The sequence below is a fragment of the Physeter macrocephalus genome, unplaced genomic scaffold, assembly GCF_002837175.3.
Source record: "Physeter macrocephalus isolate SW-GA unplaced genomic scaffold, ASM283717v5 random_13, whole genome shotgun sequence".
Lineage (NCBI taxonomy): Eukaryota > Metazoa > Chordata > Mammalia > Artiodactyla > Physeteridae > Physeter > Physeter macrocephalus.
Window position 1 is genome coordinate 204,340 of NW_021145299.1, and position 20,175 is coordinate 224,514.

General features: G+C 47.3%; 1 protein-coding gene and 1 long non-coding RNA gene across 9 annotated transcripts in view; one reads left to right on the forward strand and one right to left on the reverse strand.

The window, feature by feature from the left end:
* Positions 1 to 17,801, forward strand: part of LOC112067214 (uncharacterized) — a 32,277-nt gene extending 14,476 nt beyond the window's left edge. Inside the window, exons 2-5 of one of the 2 annotated variants that reach the window (XR_008616484.1) lie at positions 1,916 to 2,202; positions 2,524 to 7,646; positions 14,313 to 14,429; positions 17,717 to 17,798. This is a non-coding gene — a long non-coding RNA (uncharacterized lncRNA). Of the gene's footprint in view, positions 1 to 1,915; positions 2,203 to 2,523; positions 7,647 to 14,312; positions 14,430 to 17,716 lie in introns of both variants that reach the window. The other variant, XR_008616485.1, reaches the window with a different exon arrangement.
* LOC114484773 (transient receptor potential cation channel subfamily M member 4-like) overlaps positions 7,653 to 20,175 on the reverse strand; it is a 20,603-nt gene continuing 8,080 nt past the window's right edge. For 2 of the 7 annotated variants that reach the window (XR_008616483.1, XM_055082099.1), the window contains exons 5-9: positions 17,764 to 17,957; positions 17,346 to 17,478; positions 17,063 to 17,135; positions 16,865 to 16,970; positions 14,423 to 16,627 (exon numbers count right to left, since the gene is read on the reverse strand). Coding sequence is in view for 2 of the 7 variants with exons in the window: in XM_055082099.1 (XP_054938074.1) it covers positions 16,623 to 16,627; positions 16,865 to 16,970; positions 17,063 to 17,135; positions 17,346 to 17,478; positions 17,764 to 17,957 (511 nt within the window). In the remaining 5 variants the exon portion in view is untranslated. Of the gene's footprint in view, positions 9,183 to 13,249; positions 13,950 to 14,422; positions 16,628 to 16,864; positions 16,971 to 17,062; positions 17,136 to 17,345; positions 17,479 to 17,663; positions 17,958 to 20,175 lie in introns of those variants that run through there. The other 5 variants (XR_008616482.1, XR_008616481.1, XR_008616480.1 and 2 more) reach the window with 5 other exon arrangements.

The following is a 20,175-nucleotide window of genomic DNA, read 5'->3' on the forward strand; positions in this document are numbered from 1 at the left end:
CTTCCCGGACCGGGGCACGAACCCGCGTCCCCCGCGTCGGCAGGCGGACTCTCAACCACTGCGCCACCAGGGAAGCCCTATCTGGGCTTTTTATTGTTTGTAAATTATAACTCAATAAAAACTTGAGTCTGGTTTTTTTTTTTTTTTTTTTAAATCTCCATTGATTCCAATGAGCAGCCTAGACTGAGAACCATCATCTCGGGCAGCACTGTCCAACAGAGCTCTCTGTGATGCTGGAAAACTATTACGCCTGCACTGTTGAGTACTGCAGCCACCAGCCACAGCACTTGTAATGTAGTGAATGCGATCAAAATATGGCAAATGTGATTGGGGAACTGGATTTTTAATTCTATATAATTCTATTGAATTTTAGTTTAAATAGCCATATGTGTCTAGTGGCTATCATGTTGGACAGTGCGGTCCTAGAAGAACTGCCACCCAAAACCCTTTCCTTCGTTATATAGAGTTTCTCAAACTGTAATGGGCATTATGAATCTTCTGGAGATCTAAATCAGTAAGTCTGGGGTGGGCCCAAGAGTCTGCGCCCCTAACAAGTTTCCAGGTAATGCTTCCACTCCATGGAACCTACTTTGAGTAGCAAGGCTATAGATTACCCTCTCTTTAGATAAGGAAATGTGAAGGTATAGATTATAAGAGAAGTTTTTAAATCAGGAGAACAGAAGACAGCTGAGAATCTGGCAAGATTTCATTAAATTAATCAGGCACAGTATTTATAGTCCCAGGGACACCCCCTTCCCCATTCCCAAGTGTATATCTTAGAGAAAGTCTCATACAAGCCCTGCAAATGGATGGTCACCGTGGTGATGTTTGTGATCACGGGGGTGGGGTCATTATTTGGGGAATCCAATGTGAATGTGGAATGTAAATATATATTATGCAGTAAAGTGCAGCAGTCAGGAACAATAAACTAGATGTACATTCAGCAACATAGAGATATTGCCAAAAAAAAAAAAAAAGAGGAGAAAAAATGAGACCCAAAGCTATTTATAGCACAATGACACTTAAGTGATGACACACAAACAACATATTTTTTCACAAAGAAATATCCATATTTAACGTTATTAGTCAAGCACATGAAAGTGAGTAGCTATAGAAGTACAGGAAAGAGTGAAATTCAAAGATGAAGGAGGAAAAAGATTAAACACACTTTGCTGTGCCAGTTGAGGAAAATGTATTATGAACAGGTTTGATTAACCCAGCACTCCAAACTTAAGGTACAAAAAGAGAGAAAATTCTGAGTGTATTAGTTTTCTAGGGCTGCCATCACAAAGTTCCACAAACTGGGTGGCTAAAACAACAGAAATTTATTGTCTCACAGTTTTGGAGGCTAGAAGTCTGAGATCGAAGCATTGGCAGGGTTGGTTCCTTCTGAGGGCTGTATGGAAGAATTTGTCCCATGCCTCTTGTGGTGGTTTGCTGGCAATCTTTGGTGTTCTTGTAGATCTCACCTTCATTCTCACATGGTGTCCTCCGTGTGTGTGTGTCTCCAAATTTCCCCTTGTTATAGAAGGATACCAGTCATGTTGGATTAGGGGCGCCCCTACTCCAGTACAACCTCATCTTTAGTTACCTCTGCAACAGTCCTATTTCTAAATAAGGTCCCGTTCTGAGGTACTGGGGGATTAGGACTTCCAACGTGTGAATTTGGGAGTAGGGGGACACACAATTCAATCCATAACACTGAGGAATTAGCTACTACACATATAACATCTTCTGCCCCTTAGGTGGAATCCCCAGGGCAAGTCACCCCAAGTCTATGTGGTTAGCTTCCGGTGCCTGCCCTTGTTACTCAGCTGCACTCAGCTTGGGCAGCTCACTTTCCTCTCCAGCCCTCAGTGTCCCTGGTTTACAGTCTGTTCTCCAACACCTTTCCTTTCCTCTGCTTCCCCTGCAGGAGTGTCTCAAAGCTGATGAAGCTGATAGACAAGGGGGTGCTGCCTCAGGATGCCAAGCCCCCAAAAGACATCCTGCTCCTGCCCGCCCTGGACTACCTAGAATGGATCAACAGTCTCCCGAGATATCTCCGGCACCAAGTCATCCACCTCTCCCCATCCTGCAGCCTCAAGGCGCAGAAGGAAAAGGAGTGTTTGTGGGAGCAGGAGGGTACTTCTTAACGGCCCCAGAAGACACTGCGTCATGTATTTCGTAGGGTCCTTGGGGGCCACCTAAGCATCTTCTGAGGTAGGTAACAGTTATAATCACTTTTCCACCACTATTTCATATGTGCCAGGGCCTCTGCTATATTGCCACTTTACTTTTGTTCTCATATCAACCCCAGGATCCCTATTTATTAGAGGAGGAAACTGAGGCCTCAAGAGGTTAAGCTCACATAGCTTCTGAAACCAAGAAGGGCAAACACTCAGCACTCCCGCCATCCACCAACCACTCTGTGCCTCTTTCCTCTGCCCAAGACAGACATTGCTAATCGATCACTGCACCATTTCCCCTCCCCCCGCCCCCAATCCAGACCCACTACTACCTCAGAGCCCTTCTCCCCGACAGTTCATGGAGGGCCCTGGCCTGGCGTTTGCAGCCTTCTCCCAAGTCGTCTCGTTGTTCCCTGGTGCCTCTTTCTGGGCCATCCTCTTCTTCGTGGCCCTGCTCATCATAGGGCCGAGCAACTTGATGAAACTCTTGGAAGGCATTGTCTTTCCCCTCCAGAACTCTATCTCCATCTGCAGGAAGTATCCCAGGATGCTCTCAGGTACTGTGGATTCTCACCCCGGTGACAGGCTTGCCCTAGGCCCCTCCTCACCAGGCCACCCCCAATCTCCAGGGCTCACTTTGACCCCGACCCAGCCCTACACATAGACCTCAGTGTGGCCAAACCTGCCCCTGCCTTAGCGATCATCTTCTTGGGAGGTTTTCTGGGCAGCCTCATCTTCACTAGTTGTGCCGGCAGCTACATAATGTCCTTGTTTGATGCCCGCCTGGTCTCGCTGACCCTCGTCATCACTGTGGTCTTCCAGAATGTGGCCCTGGCCCGGATAGATGGAGCTAGGAGGTGATGTCCAACTCCCGGGGTCTGCCCAGCCAGGGACCCCACTCCAGGTCTCTGAGGAGAGTTGTGGCGTGATCTGCTTCCTCAGTCCTTCCCACAGCAGGGAGGTCCAGCTGAGGGCACAGCGGTACAGGAGGGAGTGATCTGAGGGGAGCTGGGTGGTGATGCAACAAGCAGTCAGGATCGAGGGGACTCATGTTCCCCTGCCATTGGCCACGTGGGATGGTCTGAAGGCAGAGAGGGCTGGGAGTGACGCACTCCCCCTGGATGGGGGGGATTCCCGTGGGGTGACGATGCAGGGCCCAACGTCAGGGAGGGCCTGGCAGGGCTTCAAAGCTCCTAAATGTTGAGAACTTGTGAGAGAAGCAGAGGCCTGGAGGGCCCACCCTCCCAAGGGCTCCAGGCCCTGGTGCCCAGAGGAGGGCTCCTTCCCAGAAGTCCCTGTCCATCACCCCCACCCCAGGTTCAGGGAAGAAATGTTCAGTGAGCTGGGCCACCCTCTGTGGCCCTCCTCCACATTCCTGTGGTGCTACATGACCTTGCCAGGGCTGCTGGCCCTCCTCACCATCTGCCTCATGCAGCTCTATCAGGGGGCACACCTCTACGACATTGCTTGGAACAGCAGTGTGGTGAGATTCCCCCACCCCGGGCTACCACCCCCACCCTGGGGACCCCGCGTCAGAACACACCCCACAGGACCCTGATTCTGGGCTCCTACCATCCCAGGGGACCCTTTGACCAGCCCCTGGGGAATCCGATCCCCAGCATCACGTGCACTGAAACCCCACCACCAGTGCCTCTTCCTCCCCGCCTGCCCCACTCTCTCTGCCCTCAGAGCCAGGAAGTAAAACAGCCCTACTGGCAAAACACCCTGGGCTGGGCCACCTTCCTGCCAATCCCAGTCCACCCACTTCACCCTGGTAGTGCTCCCTCCAGGACTACATTGAAAATCTACTGTCCAAAGAAGATGCCCTTGGTGTCCTCCAAGCCCTTACAGTGGCCTAAGCAAGCACCACTTGGTGAAGTCCAACTTCACGTCCCAGGAGAGAACCAGTGACACCTCATCGAGAGGGTTAAGTCTGTCCTTACTCAGGGGGCAGAACCCAGAGCTCTGACAGTTCAGCCAGGGCTCGAGTAAGAGTGAGAGCTCTTCCTGCTTCAGTCTGCCACTCCTGGCCTCCCTGACACCTGCCTTGTCCATGAAGAGTGTCAGCCTCCCCGCCTCGAGGCCCGTGAGCCCATCCTCAACAGCCATAGACAACAACAAGGTCAGGGAGACCAAGGAAGAAAATCCGCAAAAGAAATCTGTTAAGTAACTAGCCACACCCACCCATTTTTTCCAAGGCAGCAAATCTGTCCTATAACTGGTGGCATTAGTGACCATTTTGCTACACAAATAGTTGGTTGTGCCAGAAAGGAGGGGAGGGGGCACATGGAAAACTTACCTAGCAACCGGTGACATCACTCATTTGAACTTGGAAGGAAAGGGACAACCCGGGAGCTCTTTCCTCCCCTGGAATAGTACCGCTTCTGGTAAGTGGAACGCTCTGCTCTGGGATTGGGGAACTCAGAAGAAGAAATCAACTCTATTGCTCACAGGGCTGGACCTAGTGTCCCCTTTCTCCCTGTGAAGTGGGGGCACCATGTTGGCACGATGGGATGGGCATCACAGCACTTTCCAGGACCCAACTTCCCAGTTATCATGGAGATAGACAGTGTTCTCTCCAACCCCTCACCTCCACCACCAAACTGGATCAGTGGGGTAGCTAACTTTTCCGGGGCTGCCCTCGCAGAATGAAGCTGAGACGACAGTTCTGTGAGTTAATAAATGGGTCCGCTGGGACCCCCTGCACAGGCCATGGGCATAGTGTCCTTCCAGTGAGCGGCCCAGATGTCAGCCTCCTCCTGCACATACACCCTCATCCCTGACAAACTGAGTATCCAATCTGGTGACCCCAGTTTCCCCCTGCCTTTGAGACCCCTCCATGTCCTGGAGCTGAGCCAACCTGGGGGGGAACTTTGCAGCAATCAGTATCACGCAATCTAGAAAGTGTGTTCATCCCTAAAGCTAACTTGGTAATTGGTGACCACACTAAATCTATCCCATAACTCATCTCACTACTCCTACCAAGAGGGTAGCTCGCCTAGAACATTGAGGTCCTCACTAGCTGGCTGTTATGCTTCGTTCTTACTCGGGATAAGCTCCCTCACCCACTTGGGCCCTGGGAAGTAGATCACCTGGTTTCCGTCGGCTCAGGACCAGGGAATCGTGGAGGACTTGGGCCTTATTAGGGTTATCTGTGGGAATAGGTAACACCGCCCTGCCTATCTGAATGTCAAATGGAATTAAGGGAACTCAGTGGGTAGAGGACCAAGGCCCCTTCTAGAAGCCACACCCCTTAGTGACTTCCTGGGCAAAAACCCTTCTCTCCCATTGTGTACTCCCAAAGCTCATGACCTTGAGAATCAATGCCAGCTTCCATTACCACCCGCTCTGGTTCCCAGTCACTTCTCAAAGCTTCGCCTGCTCTGTTTTAGTTACCGCAAATGTCTCTAAACATCTTTTATCACACTCCCCTATCAGTGACAGCTTTTTGAAAAAATATCCCCAACCTATGTAGAAAATTTACATGTGAATTCCTGTCATTCTATCAATACAAACTTGATATCAGTAAAGTTTCATTTGTTTTGCTCATTGATTTTTTTTTTTTTAAATAGATGTAAGTAGAAATCCTAAATTTTTCTTCTTGCATTCCCAATGTAATGGCTTCTCCTTCCCAATTTGGAGAGCCCTGAAAAGGTCAGAGGCAGAGGCCCCCAGGCCCTTCCAGCCCCTGAGATTCACCTCGGGGCCTCCTGCCTCCTCCCTTGCTCTCCATGCACCCTGGGTCTGGGATGACCCAGCTCCCGGAGCTGGAGGTGAGTGGAGTGGGCCTGATCCACCTTCCACCCTCACCGTCACCTCTGTGTCTCTCCTCCCCTCTCAGAGTCACGTGGGCCACCATGAACCAGTATTGCCAAGTGTCTGGTGGGGTAAGAGAAAGGCCAGTGTGGACGATGAGTCCTGCACTTGGAGTGGTAGTTGGAAGGTTGCTTTTTGTGAGGCTGTGGGGTGAGAAGTCCTGGCATGGAGGACAACTTCCCAGGTGCTATGAGAAGCCCTGCGCCCTTGTTAATACCTGGACAATGTATTAACGGACGGGCCCTTGGCTGGTCTCCCTCTCCACCTCTCCTTTCATTAAGTGGATATTGCAGGAGGCTCAGAGAAGAGAAAGGACAGCCCTGCAGTCAAACACCCAGTCAGTGACAGGTGGAGAGAGAATCAAGGTTTTCTGGCTCCTAGTCTGGGATCCTTTCGTTTTTCATTTCCCCACCAGGTTAAACGCTTCTTGACCCTTGCGGCTGGGGTACCAGCATGCAACCTACATTACCCAGTCTGAGGTGCTCCCACAAGCTTGGAGGGAGAATCGAGGACATGTGAGGTGGCCTCTGCGTATGGGGAGATTGGTGGTCTTGGTGAATGTTGGCTGGAAGCCTCCAGCCCCTCTGCAATGGGCTGCGGAGGAAGAGGTACCTCGGCTAGGACGGTCTTGCAGCGTGGGTGGGTGAGTTTTGTTCTTAATCGTGATTTAGATGACCATGACATTGGCTTGGGGAAGCCACATGAGGCGCTTTAGCAAGTAGCTGCAGCTAAGACAGGAGTCTGCAAACTTTTCCTACAAAGGGCCAGATGATGTTTTTGGCTTTTCAGGACGTGGTCTCTCTGGCATACAGTTGTCCCTCAGGATTGCTTCCAGGACCCCCCCAACAGATACCAAAATCTTCAGATCCTCAAGCTCCTTATATAAAATTATGTAGTATTTGCATATAACCTACACACATCCTCCTGTATACTTTAAATCATCTCTAGATTACTTAATACAATGTAAATGCTATGTAAAAAACAGCCAGTGTGGCAAATTCAAGTTTTGCCTCCTGAAATTATTTTTCTAATATTTTCGATCCACATTTGGTTGAATCCATGGATGTGGAACATGTGCCTACAAAGGGGGCCGACTGTGTAACTAGAACTGTAAACAGAAAGAAATTTTGTACTTTTGTATAACTTGATTGCCATTTTATATAACAGGTCCTGTTTTACAAATAAATTTTGATTTACTAGAAACAAAAACAAAGGGGGCTGACTGTATTCTCTTTGTTGTTTGATCTTTACAACTCTTTAAAAATGTAAAAACCATTCTTAGCTCACAGGCCAGATTTATCCCACACACAACACCCATCGTTTGCCAACCCCTGATCTAGGGCCATGTGATACCTACAAGAGAATGCTGGTGACTAAACCAGGATTTACTTTGAACTCCCTAGTTGGCCCACTTTGTGTCAGGCAGCCACCCAGAGGGTATAACCATCAGGCTGTCCAGCAGAAACAAAGGTGACCCGAGAGTGGTCGGGGGGCAGAATCCTAAATTTTCAAAATGGTCTATATAACTCCCCCACCCCTTAGGTCTCAAGAGGTCGATCATCCAGGAGGCGGCCAAGAAGAGACGAAGCCTCTCTGGGAACACCCACATTCAGTGACCCAACTGCCCGACTAAGCTGTGTGGACCAGGAGGAGAGGAAGAAGGTAAAGTCAGAAATCTTTCTGAGCTGATTTTTTAGGAGATGGATCCAACAACCATTAATACCAGATACATGTGGATGGGAGGGAAAATAGTCCCACCCAATACCTTAACCTTGACTGCAATCTGTCTTCCAAGGTGGGCTCTGGGGTTGGAGTGGATGGACACCACCAGCTTTTAACTCAGCCCAACCAGCAGTGAACCAGGCCCAGTCACTTACAAGGACCTGTGTAAATCGAGGGCCCCACTGAGCCAGCAGCTTTCCTTCAGGCGGTAGAGGGGGTGGGGGATAAAGTTTTCTCCAAAGGGGAAGCTGCTACTTTTCCACTGCAAAACTGAGATGACCCAAGCACCAGCCCAGCTGTGCCCTTGAACATACCATTTACATTTAACCATTTCAGACCTTACTAGTTGTCAAGTTCAAGTTGACCTACCCCAAAATGGAGGAGGAGTCAAGCCAGGAAGTCACAAGGCCTCGGTGGGTTGGCGGGTCCCTTTCAACAACGCTTAATAGCAATTAATAGAGGCCTTTCCTAAAAGGGGTGTATGTAGTGGCTGCGTCGGCAGGTGGCGCTGTTGTACCGGGAAATGACTTCTGAGTACCTCCACAGCCGTTAGGTCATTAAAGCTATGATTTCCCGTTCTCCTGGGGTTCTACGTTGAGGACCACACATGCTACAGTCCCTGGATGGGAGAATCCCCGGACACTTATGGGACAATCACAGTATGAACACATAAAACATCAATACCAATTATATATTCAATAGGGGAAGCCACGACAGCACACTGAATTGGCCCAAATGCCCCTACCCTGCAAGGTCACTTCAGATTCCCTGCCCCCATAATGAGCCTTATCAGTTGAATTCAGGTGCTTTTTCCTCCTCGAGGAACATGAATGAGTCAGGGACTACAGCATCAGCTTTACTGAAATTTCTACCTGGGCAATATACTGTCTCCAAAATCCACAAAGGCTGATCCTTGTTGAACATCCTTTGTAGCAGGACCAACAGTTTGTCTTTTCTAAGCTATGAAATGTCTCTCTGAGCCTAGATAGTCCTCAAGATGATGACTTGGATATCAGGGTCTTCTCTTTCGTTTGTTCATTTGTTTGTTTAATATTTATTTATTTTGGTTGCGCTGGGTCTTAGTTGCGGCACACAGGATCTTCACTGCAGCATGGGGGATCTTTTAGTTGCAGCACACGGACTTCTTCGTTGAGGCATGCATACGGGATCTAGTTCCCACCAGGGACCGAACCCAGGCGCCCTGCATTGGGAGCATGGAGTCTTACCCACTGCACCACCAGGGAAGTCCCAGGGTCTTCGTTTTTGTCTTCATTCAAGATCCATCCATCCTTAGTTAACTGTGATCGGGTGGCAGGCAATGCAATACAAGCAGTGAAGGTCATTACTAAAAAGCCATTCCTTCCAAAGATGTACAAATGGCCAAAAGCACATGAAAAGAAGTTCGATGTCATTAGTCATTAGGGAAATGCAAATCAAACTCACCATGAGACACCACTTCATACCCCACCAGGATACCTATAACCAAAAAAAAAAAAGGAAAATAACAAGTGTTGGTATGTATTTGAAGAATTTGGAACCTCATACGCTGCTGGTGGGAATGTGAAATGGTGTGACCACTGTGAAAATCAGTTTGTCGGGTCCTCAAAAAGTTAAATGTAGAATCACCAGCAATTCCACTCCTAGTTATATACCAAAAACACTGAAAACAGGTGTTCAAACAAAAACTTGTACCTGAACATTCATAGCAGCATCAGTCACAATAGCCAAAAAGTAGAAACAACCCAAATGTCCATCAATGGATGAATGGATTTTAAAAAGTTATATATCCATACTATGGTTATTATTCAGCTATGCAAAGGAATGAAGTTATAATATAACATCAATGAACCATTGTGCTAAGTGAAAGAGGTCAGGCACAGAAGACCACATATGTTATTATTCCACTTATATGAAATATCCAGAATAGGCAAATCCATATAGATAGAGAGAAGATTGTTGGTTGCCCGGGGCTGGGAACAGAGGAGAATAAGAAGTGAGTTCTTAATGGATACAAGGTTACTGTGTGGGGTGATGAAAACTTCTGGAACTAGACAGTGGTAATGATTGCACAACATTGTGAATATTCTAAATGCCACTGAAGCATTACTTAAAAAGGGTTAAAATAGTAAATTTTATATTATGTGTATTTTACCACCACCACCACAGCAACAAAAATACAAACTGAAAAGAATGAAATAAAATTGCCTCTATTTACAGACAGTATGACATAGAAAATCCTAAACAATCTGCAAAAATAATACTAGAACTAGTAAAGTGAGTTTATCAACGTCATAAAATACAAGGTAAATATACAAAAAATCAGCAGTATTTCTGTATACTAGCAATAAGCAATTAGAAATTCTAAAAAATTTGAACAGTATCATATACAATATATTGTATAAGAATACATCTAACAAAATATATGCAAGATTTGTATGCTGAAAACCACAAACACTCATGATAGAAATCAAAGAAGACCTAACCAAATTAAGAGACATACAATATTCATGGATCAGAAACTACAGTACCATTAATATGTCAATCACCTTGAACTGACCTGTAGATTCAACACAATCCCAAAGAAAATCCCAACAGGTTGTTTAGAGAAATTGACAACCAGATTCCAAAGTTTATATCAAAAATCAAAAGAATTAGGATAACTAAAACAATTTTGAAAAGGGAAAGCAAAGTTAGAGGACTCACACTACCTGATTTCAAGATTCAGTACAAAGCTACAGTAATCGAAACAGTATGGTATTGGTGAAAAGACTGACATATAGATGTACTGATCAGAATAGAGAGCTCAGAATAGACCCACACATATATGGTCAATTGATTTTCAACAAAGGTGCCACGATAATTCAATGGAGAAAAAAAGAGTCTTTTCAACCAATGATGCTGAGCAATTAATTAAATTACACATCTGCAAAAACAAATAAATAACCTTGACTATAAAATTACCCTATGTATAAAAATGAACTCAAAATAGATTGCAGAGAGTTCCCTAGTGTCCAGTTGTTAGGACCCCAAGGGCATGGTTTCAATCCCTGGCCAGGGAACTAAGATCCCACAAGCTACGTGGCCCAGCCAAAAAAAAAAAAAAAAAAAAAGATTACAGACCTAAATGTAAAGCCTAAAACTATAAAAACTTCGAAGAGACAAGCTACGTGGCCCAGCCAAAAAAAAAAAAAAAAAAAAGATTACAGACCTAAATGTAAAGCCTAAAACTATAAAAACTTCGAAGAGAAAATCTTTGTGACTTGGGTAAGTCAAAGATTTCTCAGATAGGACAAAAAAGCATCAAACATTAAAAAATGTTGATAAAATTTCATCATTAATTTAAAAATTCTGCCTTCCAGAAGACACCATTAAGAAAGTGAAGGGGACTTCCCTGGTGGTCCAGTAGTTAAGACTTCACCTTCCAGTGCAGGGGGTGGGGGTTCGATCCCTGGTCGGGGAGCTAAGATCCCAAATGCTTCACGGACAGAAAACCAAAACATAAAACAGAAGCAATATTGTAACGAATTCAATAAAAGACTTGAAAAATGGTCCACATCAGAAAAAAAAAACTTAAAAAAAATGAAAAAGTAAGCTCAATACATACTGAGGGAAAATATTTGCAAAATACATATCTGATATAGGAGTATCCAGAATACATTAAATTTTACAATTCAATGATACAAAAACAACCCATTTTTTAAGTGGGTAAAAGATTTGAACTGACACTTCACCAAAAAAGCTATACAGGGCTTTCCTGGTGGCACAGGGAAGAACCCGCCTGCCAATGCAGGGGACATGGGTTTGAGCCCTGGTCCGGGAAGATCCCACATGCCACGAAGCAACTAAGCCCGTGTGCCACAACTACTGAGCCTATGCTATACAGCCCACCAGCCACAACTACTGAGCCTGCGTGCCACAACTACTGAAGCCCGCACTCCTAGAGCCCGTGCTCTGCAATAAGAGAAGCTACCACAACGAGAAGCCTGCGCACCGCAACGAAGAGTAGCCCCCGCTCACGGCACCTAGAGAAAGCCCATGCTTAGCGATGAAGACCCAACACAGCCAGAAGTAAATAAAATAAATAAATTTATAAATAAATCAATAAAATCTTTAAAAAATTTTAAAAATTTAGATTTTAAGATGCCTAGTGGAAGCCGAAGCCGCACTTCCCACGTAGCCCCTCTGGCCAGGAATAAGGAAACTGGAGACTCAGAATAAGTGACTTGTCACTTATTGGTCATGCCACCAATGAGTAGAGAAACCAGCTCTCAGACCTGAGTTTTCCGGTGACAAATTCAGGACATTTAGCAGAGGACCACGTTGCTTCTCTAGACTAAGCCGGGCGACTCAGATGAGAACTGCGCCCAGGCCAGCGCCCACAGCTCAGCCACCAGCAGCGGCGCCACCATCTGCTGTTGGCTCCCCTGCTGCTGATTCCCGGCAGCCAGGTCTGATGGCCCAGATGGCAACCGCTGCAGCCGGCGTGGCTGTGGGTTCTGCCGTCGGCCACGCTCTGGGTCATGCCCTCCCTGGTGGCTTCAGTGGAGGAAGTAATGCTGAGCCCTCAAGGCCTGACATCACTTACCAGGAGCCTCAGGGAACCCAGCTGGCCCAGCAGCAGCAGAATGGCCCGTGTTTTTTTTGAGGTGAAACAGTTTTTGGAGCGTGCCCTGAACCGGGGTGACCTTAAGCTTTGCGAAGCTTTCAGTGAGGTGCTGAAACAGTGCAGATTGGCGAACGGGTTAGCTTAATCAAGAAGTTCCAGTTGAAGGCATGAAAAGTCATCTCTCATGACCACGCTGATTTAGCATTAAAAATATAATTGATAGTGAAGATATGAAGTGTGAAGCCCCCAGTTAAACCTCTCCTCAATCATTAATAGCTTTTGTGCTTCAGGATTGTAGTGGAAGAGGGTATTCTCACCATATAGAAGCTCACTGAGAGGATATCGAGTTTGGGGCTAGGCGGATGTCTGTGTGGCCTCTTAAACATGATTTTGTTTGTGAATTAATTAGAATAAAGTGATTTTATTTCCCCCCCCAAAAAAAATTAAAAAAAAACAATGAAACACCACTACAAACCTCTTAGAATGGCTAATTAAAAATACTGATAATAGCAAGTGCTAGTGAGGATGCAGAGCAACTGAAATGCTCTCATAACGTTGCTGATGGAAATGTAAAATGTGCAACCACTTAGGAAAAGAGTTAAGCAGCCTCAGATAAAGTTATACAGGGGAATTCCCTGGCAGTCCAGTGGTTAGGACTCGGCGCTTTCACTTCTGGGGCCGGGGTTCAATCCCTGGTTGGGGAACTAAGATCCCACTTATTATACAACCCAGACACCCCAATCTTAGGTATTTACCCAAGAGAAACAAAAACATATCCGATACCCACTTTTCTCTAATTCAGTCTAGGTTTGTGTATCAGCCCCTTGGCTTGTCTAAGTAGGCTTCACAGGAGCTACCAAATCCATTCCAGTTTTTGGCGGCAGCTTTTTTTTTTTTTTTTTTTTTAGCTTTTTTTGTGTGTGTGTGTGTGTGTGGTTTGAGAGATGGAAATTATTTATTTGTTTGTTTGTTTATTGGCTGTGTTGGGTCTTTGTTGCTTTGCACGGGCTTTCTCTAGTTGCGGCAAGTGGGGGATACTCTTCGTTGCGGTGCGCGGGCTTCTCATTGTGGTGGCTTCTCTTGTTGCTGAGCACGGGCTCTAGGCACGCGGGCTTCACTAGTTGTGGCATGAGGGCTCAGTAGTTGTGGCGCGCAGGCTCTAGAGCGCAGGCTCAGTAGTTGTGGCACACAGACTTAGTTGCTCTGCGGCATGTGGGATCTTCCCAGACCAGGAATCAAACCCGTGTCCCCTGCATTGGCAGGCGGACTCTTAACCACTGTTTGGCGGCAGCTTTGAGCAGCCTTTACAGCTGTCTTCTGTAGCCCAACTTGTCCCTTTAATGTAGCAGGTCCTCAGCCTTCACAAAGCACATGCATTCTTGAGTCTTCACTCCACCCTGCTGCCTCCTTTTCTCTGATGACCTGTAGCCTCTTATCTGGAGCTTTTGTTTTTGTATCAAATACACCTCTCTTTCAAATGACCTATTTGTTTAAGATTTTAGTGGCTTACCTATTCTACTGACAGTCACTCCCTTCCCACATCTGAGACTGGAGCAGATCTCTTACGGCTTCTTTTGGATCACAGGCTAGTGCATGCCGCAGCTGTTCCATGCCCTCAGCGACCCCTCCGGAGGACCCTAGAGTAGCAGATCATGGCTATGCTGCTCACTCTTGGTTAATGGACACCCAGTCACTTACTGGCCTTGCTGGTAACCTGCAAGAGGTCCTCCTCTCTCCTAAAAGGAAATATCTTCCACCCTTGTAATGGCCCAGTTAAACTCTGTGTGGCTTCCAAAAACACAGCACCAAGACAAGTGGAGACATTTGCGGTCACCAGTTGTCATTTTAAGGGGCCAGGAGTCCCACTGCACTAGGGCTGTGCAACAGAGAAGTGAAATAGGTTCACTGCGGGAAAATATACAAGTACGAAAGATTTAAATATAAATTTTAACAGTATTTTGTAATTCCTCAAGAGCCCCTAGCCTCCTCTTCAATTACAGGACTTTTGGTTTCCAAACTGATTAATGTGTGGAAATGAAGTGGAGGTTGCATCTCTCCATTACGATGACTCACGTCAGATTTCTACCTGCCAGACCTGGAGTCTTCCTGTTATACAGGTATTTCAACAGAAATAAATTAATACAGGGGTCTCAGATATATTAAGCGGGTCTCAGAAAACTGGGAAAGAAATATAAAGAAGCAGAGTTAGCACAGAAATAGTAAACAGCACGAAGCAAATATCACCCCCCGGACTGGAGAGAAAAATGGAAGAGAACAGTTATCAGAACCTAAACTCTTGGAGACGTGCCCCTAGGAGCTGAAACTCAGGCTAGGAAAAGGGGCTGCCTGGATGGAGCGGGTGTGACTGAGGGCATAAACGGAACTTGTTGTGGGAGTGCGGGGGCGGGGGAAGCTGAAAGCTGCAACCAGAGAAAGCAATGCTCTGGGGCTACGCTCAGGAACAGGAAGCAGCAAATCCCCTCTTCCTCCTCCAGTCATCTTTCTCCCTCTAGCGCCCCCTCTGGACAGAGTCTAATAGGAACCCGGCTGGCAAAACAAATGTGGCTTGCGGAGTCCCAGCCCCAGCATCACAGAGCTGAGTATACAGCAGGGCAGATTTGGAGCTGAGAGACAACAGCTTAATAAAGCAGCACGCCCACTGAGTGAATTCCTAGGGCTTTGTAGCATTCAACATTTCTTTTTCATTTATTTATTTATTTATTTATTTATTTTTGGTTGCATTGGGTCTTCGTTGTTGTGTGCGGGCTTTCTCTAGTTGTGGAGAGCGGGGGTTGCTCAGCAGTTGTGGCGCAGGGGCCCAGCTGCTCCGCAGCACGTGGGATCCTCCCGGGCCAGGGCTCGAACCCGTGTCCCCCGCATTGGCAGGCAGGCTCCCAACCACTGCGCCGCCAGGGAAGTCCCTAACATTTCTAAATATAAATTAGTGCTTTACAAAGGCTCTGGATCCAGATGACCCAGATTCCTATTCAAACTTGGCCACTTTCTAGCTGTGAGACCTTGTGTGAGTCACTTAACTTTTATCTGTGCCTCAGTTTTCTTATCTGCAAATGGAGACATTAGTACCTACCTAATATATGGCTGTCATGAGAATTCCTTGATTTAGCACCTGTGAAGGACTTAAACACAATGCCAGACACACAGCACTCATGTTAGCTGTTGTTGTTGTTGCCACCATCGTCATTACTGTTATTATTACTACTTGGGTTAGTGAGAACCGATTCAGCATCTTCCAGAGAAATCTGGTTGCCACAAAACACTTGGCAATATTTCACAGCTGCTCTGCATCCAAAGTGGCAGACAGTTGGAATTCCTCCAGTTTGGAAGAAGGATGTTTTGGTTTGCATTTATGGATGTGTTGGTTGTTGGTGGCTTTTTTGCTCTTTTACTAATAATTGCTGTCAGTTCAACCTTGTCATTACCGGTTTAGTTTGTTATGGGTTGTTTAGTTAAACGGCATGTATAATGATGCATATTTGCCTCAATTCCGTGCGTGTGTGGCCTGCAATTTTCCACTAATTAGACTTTTTAAAGACACATATGCAGTTTATCTACTCAAATTTGCATCATCTGTACCCCTATTGCCAAAGCAGATGCACACAGCACCCACCCACCCCCACTCCAGGAAGTACTCTACTTTTAATCTCCGAGTTCTTCTTTCATCGGTAGGCAGCAATGGGGCGGGGTACAGATGGTGGGGGTTCTTGTCCCACTAAAGTGAGAGTCACCGAAATAGTGCAGATAAGAGGTGCTGGGCCTGAGTCACACAGGAATAGTGGGGCTGAGAGGAAGAAACAGCCGGGGGATACCTGAAATAAAGCAGCAAACGAACCAAGGACCCCAAACACCCCCCCCCCAGCTTCAGCCCCCATCCCCAAAGGATCTAGACACCCACCAGTTCCCCAAGAATCAAGCATCCAGACGCTACTCCTCTCAAATGGCTTTATTTCCCCAGTGTGGGGAGCTGTGAGTGAGCTCTGGTCCCTGTGCCTCAAGGACCTGCAGCCTTCTCCAGCCCAGCAGGCTGTGGTACAGCCTTGAGAGGCAACGCCTGGACTCCAGAGGCTCATGCTCCCAGAGTAGGGCTGGCTCTGGGAGGATCCAAGCCTGCTGCGGTTTGCATGGATGACACTCCCTGCAGTGATCGTGACAGCGGCCGAGGTGGTAGTCCATGGGCATGAGGTTCACCTCAAGGACAAGGTCACCAGGTGCAGGGGTCAAGGACCTGCTAGGCCTTACTCTGGGAGCAAAGCTCCCTATGGCAGCTACTCTTTGAAGTCCACCAGCAGGGCTCAGTCTGGGGGAAGAGAGAAGAGGTGGTGGGCACAGAGACGAAGACAGAAAAAATAAGAGACTGGTAAATGAAAGATGTACAAAAAGCCCAAAGGAGACCGAGAGTGAACCAGGGACTAAGGAAAGCCAGTAAAAGAGAAAAACACTCAGAGACAGGGGAAGAGAGACCCGGAAAGCAGGGACACAGACGTAGGTAGTGACAGACGCCAGAGATACACACAGGTACACCACACACACTGACCTTTAGGCCCAGGTGAGGCTGGGGGCGGCGGGCCCCCTGGGGGAAGTAATGCAGAGCGGCTCAGGCCCTCGGCTACCCAGCCCAGGACACGGCTACAGTACTGGACCTGGGGAGCAGGGAGGACATCAGGGCACCAGACTGGAACCCTACTGCCCCTCACCCCAGCCATACTCCCCCAGCCTGGCCCGGGGTCCTCACCTCCTGTTCCAGTCCTTTCAGACGCTGCTCGTACTCGCGGATCTGTCTCAGCTGCTGCAATGCTGTGTCCACCCTGAGGATGCAGGGTTTCAGATCGGTGCCAGCAGCCCACCAGCCCCGCCCACCTTCGAAGACCCGCCCTCAGTAGTTCAGCTTTCCTCCCTAGCATTCCAGGACCCTGTCCCCGCAGGCTCCGCCTCTAGCCTGGGTCTTTGCAGGACCTAAATCATGGGATCGGTTCCTGAAGCCAAAAGCCCCACCCAGAGCCAGGCCCCGCCCTCACTTCTGCGATGTGCGCTTGAAACTTTCGGAGTCGCTCTCCCGCTTGTCCCGAGCTCGCTCCAGCAGGAAATTCTCCTTTTGCACTGACTCCCACGTCAACAGCCTCCGCTCCGCTTCCTTCGAGAGGCGGACCCCTGGACAGTGGGGTCAGGAGAGAGTCAAAGGGCTCGCCCATCCTCGGGCCACGCCTGCCCCTAGACCCAGTTTCCCCACCCAAAACCGTGAGCTTTGGTGATCTCCCCGACCACGCCCCCTCGCCGTTCTAGGCCTCCCACTAATATCCCACGCCCAGCTCCCTGACAGACTAAGCCCCGCCCACTAGTGCTCCTGGGCGTCCTCCTCCAGCCTATACATGCTCTTCTTTCTCTCCAGGTTCCGCCCCCTAGGTTTCTCTCTTTTGGGCCAAGCCGGCCTCTCACGAAAATGCTCGACGACTGCGAAAGGTGGCAATTTGGTCCGGAGCCTGCGCAATCGACGGATGAGGGAGCACACGTGCGAGATGACGATGAGAGGCGGGGCCAGTGCGGGCCGAGCGTGAAATTCCCGGATGAGGCTGTAGCGCTGCGCCTTCCAGTAGAGGTCGCTGTTGACCTGTACTTTGCCGAAGGTATAGCTGTGGGGACCAGAGATCAAGGGTCACTGGAGGTCAACGCCCCTTCAGGAAGAGAGGATGAAGATTAGCTGTCAGGCAATATCTGTTTGAAGCCCAGGGCAGCAGGCAGATGTCAGGATCAATAAAGTTGGAGGTTATTACAGGACGCAATTAGTAGCTGGGTTAGGAGTGTCCAGGGTCAGATGTCATAGGTCAAGTTGGGAAAGCTATCATGAATTAAGTAGAGATTGGAGTCAGGTTCAAAAGTCAGCCTGGACACAAATAATAAAATAGGAAATGAAAATGGGGACATTACTATCAACCTTATAGAAATAAACAGGATTATAAGAGAATGCTATTAATAATTGTACACCAACAAATTAGATAACCTAGATGAAATGGACAAATTACTAGAAACACACAAATTACCTAAACTGACTCAAGAAGAAACAGGACAATCTCAAAAGACCTATAACAAGTAAAGAGATTGAATCACTAATCAAAAATGTCCCAACAAAAAAAGCCCAGGACCAGATGGTTTGACTGGTGAATTCTACCAAACATTTTAAGAAGATTTAACACCAATCCTTCTCAAACTCTTCCAAAAAATTGAAGAGGAGAGAACACTTCCCAATTCATTCTATGAGGCCAGCATTACCATGATGATATCAAAGTCAGATAAAGATATCACGAGAAAACTACAGACCAATATCCTTTATGAATATACATGCAAAAATCCTCAACAAAATACTAGAAACCTAATTCAACAGCATATTGAAAGAATTATAAGTGGGATATATGCAAGGAATGCAAGGGTGGTTCAACATACAAAAATCAATGTAATATACCACCTTAACAGAACAAAGGAAAAAACCACGTGATCATCTCAGTTGACATGGAGACACAGAAAAGGCAATTGACAAAATCCAACACCCTTTCATGGTTAAAACAAACTAACAAAACAAAACAAAAACTCAGAAAAGTGGAAATAGAAGGAAACTTCTTCAACATGATAAAAGGTACTTATGAAAAACCCATAGCTAACATCATACTCAACGAAAAAAGACTGAAAACTTTCCCCAAAGATCAAGAACAAGACAAGAATGCCCACTTTCGGGACTTCCCTGGTTGCCCGGTGGTAAAGAATCTGCCTTCCAATGCAGGGGACGTGGGTTCGATCCCTGGTCGGGGAACTAAGATCCCACATGCCGCAGGGCAACTAAGCCCGCACACCACAACTACTGAGCTCCTGCACCTCATCGAGAGATCCTTCGTGCCGCAAACTACAGAGCCCACATGCTCTGGAACCTGCGCCCCACAACAAGAGACAGAAAAACCTGCGTGCCACAACAAAGAGCCCACATACCGCAATTAAGACCCGACGCAGCCAAAAAAATAAAGACAATAAAGAAATATTAGGGGCTTCCCTGGTGGCGCAGTGGTTGAGAGTCCGCCTGCCGATGCAGGGGAACCGGGTTCGCGCCCCGGTCTGGGAGGATCCCACATGCCGCGGAGCGGCTGGGCCCGTGAGCCATGGCCGCTGAGCCTGCGCGTCCGGAGCCTGTGCTCCGCAACGGGAGAGGCCGCAACAGAGGGAGGCCCACATACCACAAAAAAAAAAAAAAAAAAAAAAAAAAAAAAAAAAAAAAAAAAAAAAAGAATGCCCACTTTCACCACTTCTATTCATTATACTGGAAGTTCTAGCCACAGCAAGCAAGAAAAAGAACTAAAAGGCATCCAAATTGAAAAGGAAGAAGTAAAACTGTCTCCATTGACAGATGATATAGCCTACATATAGAAAGAGAAATAGAAAATCCCAGGGGCTTCCCCTTCCCCGGTGGTCCAGTGGTTAAGAATCCATCTTGCAATGCAGGGGATGCCGGTTCGATCCCCGGTCAGGGAGCTAAGATCCCGCAAGCTGTGTGGCACAGACAAATAAATAAGTAAATAAACTTTTAAGAAAGGATATTATCAAGAAAAGAAAAAGACAACCAACAGAATGGGAGAAAATATTTGCAAATTATATATGTGACAGGAGTTTAATATCCAGAATAAAGAACTGCTACAACTCAACACTAAAATACAAACAACTCAATTTAAAAAACTGGCAAAGGGGGCTTCCCTGGTGGTGCAGTGGTTAAGAATCCGCCTGCCAGTGCAGGGGACATGGGTTCAAGCCCTGGTCCAGGAAGATCCCACATGCCACGGAGCAACTAGGCCCGTGCGCCACAACTACTGA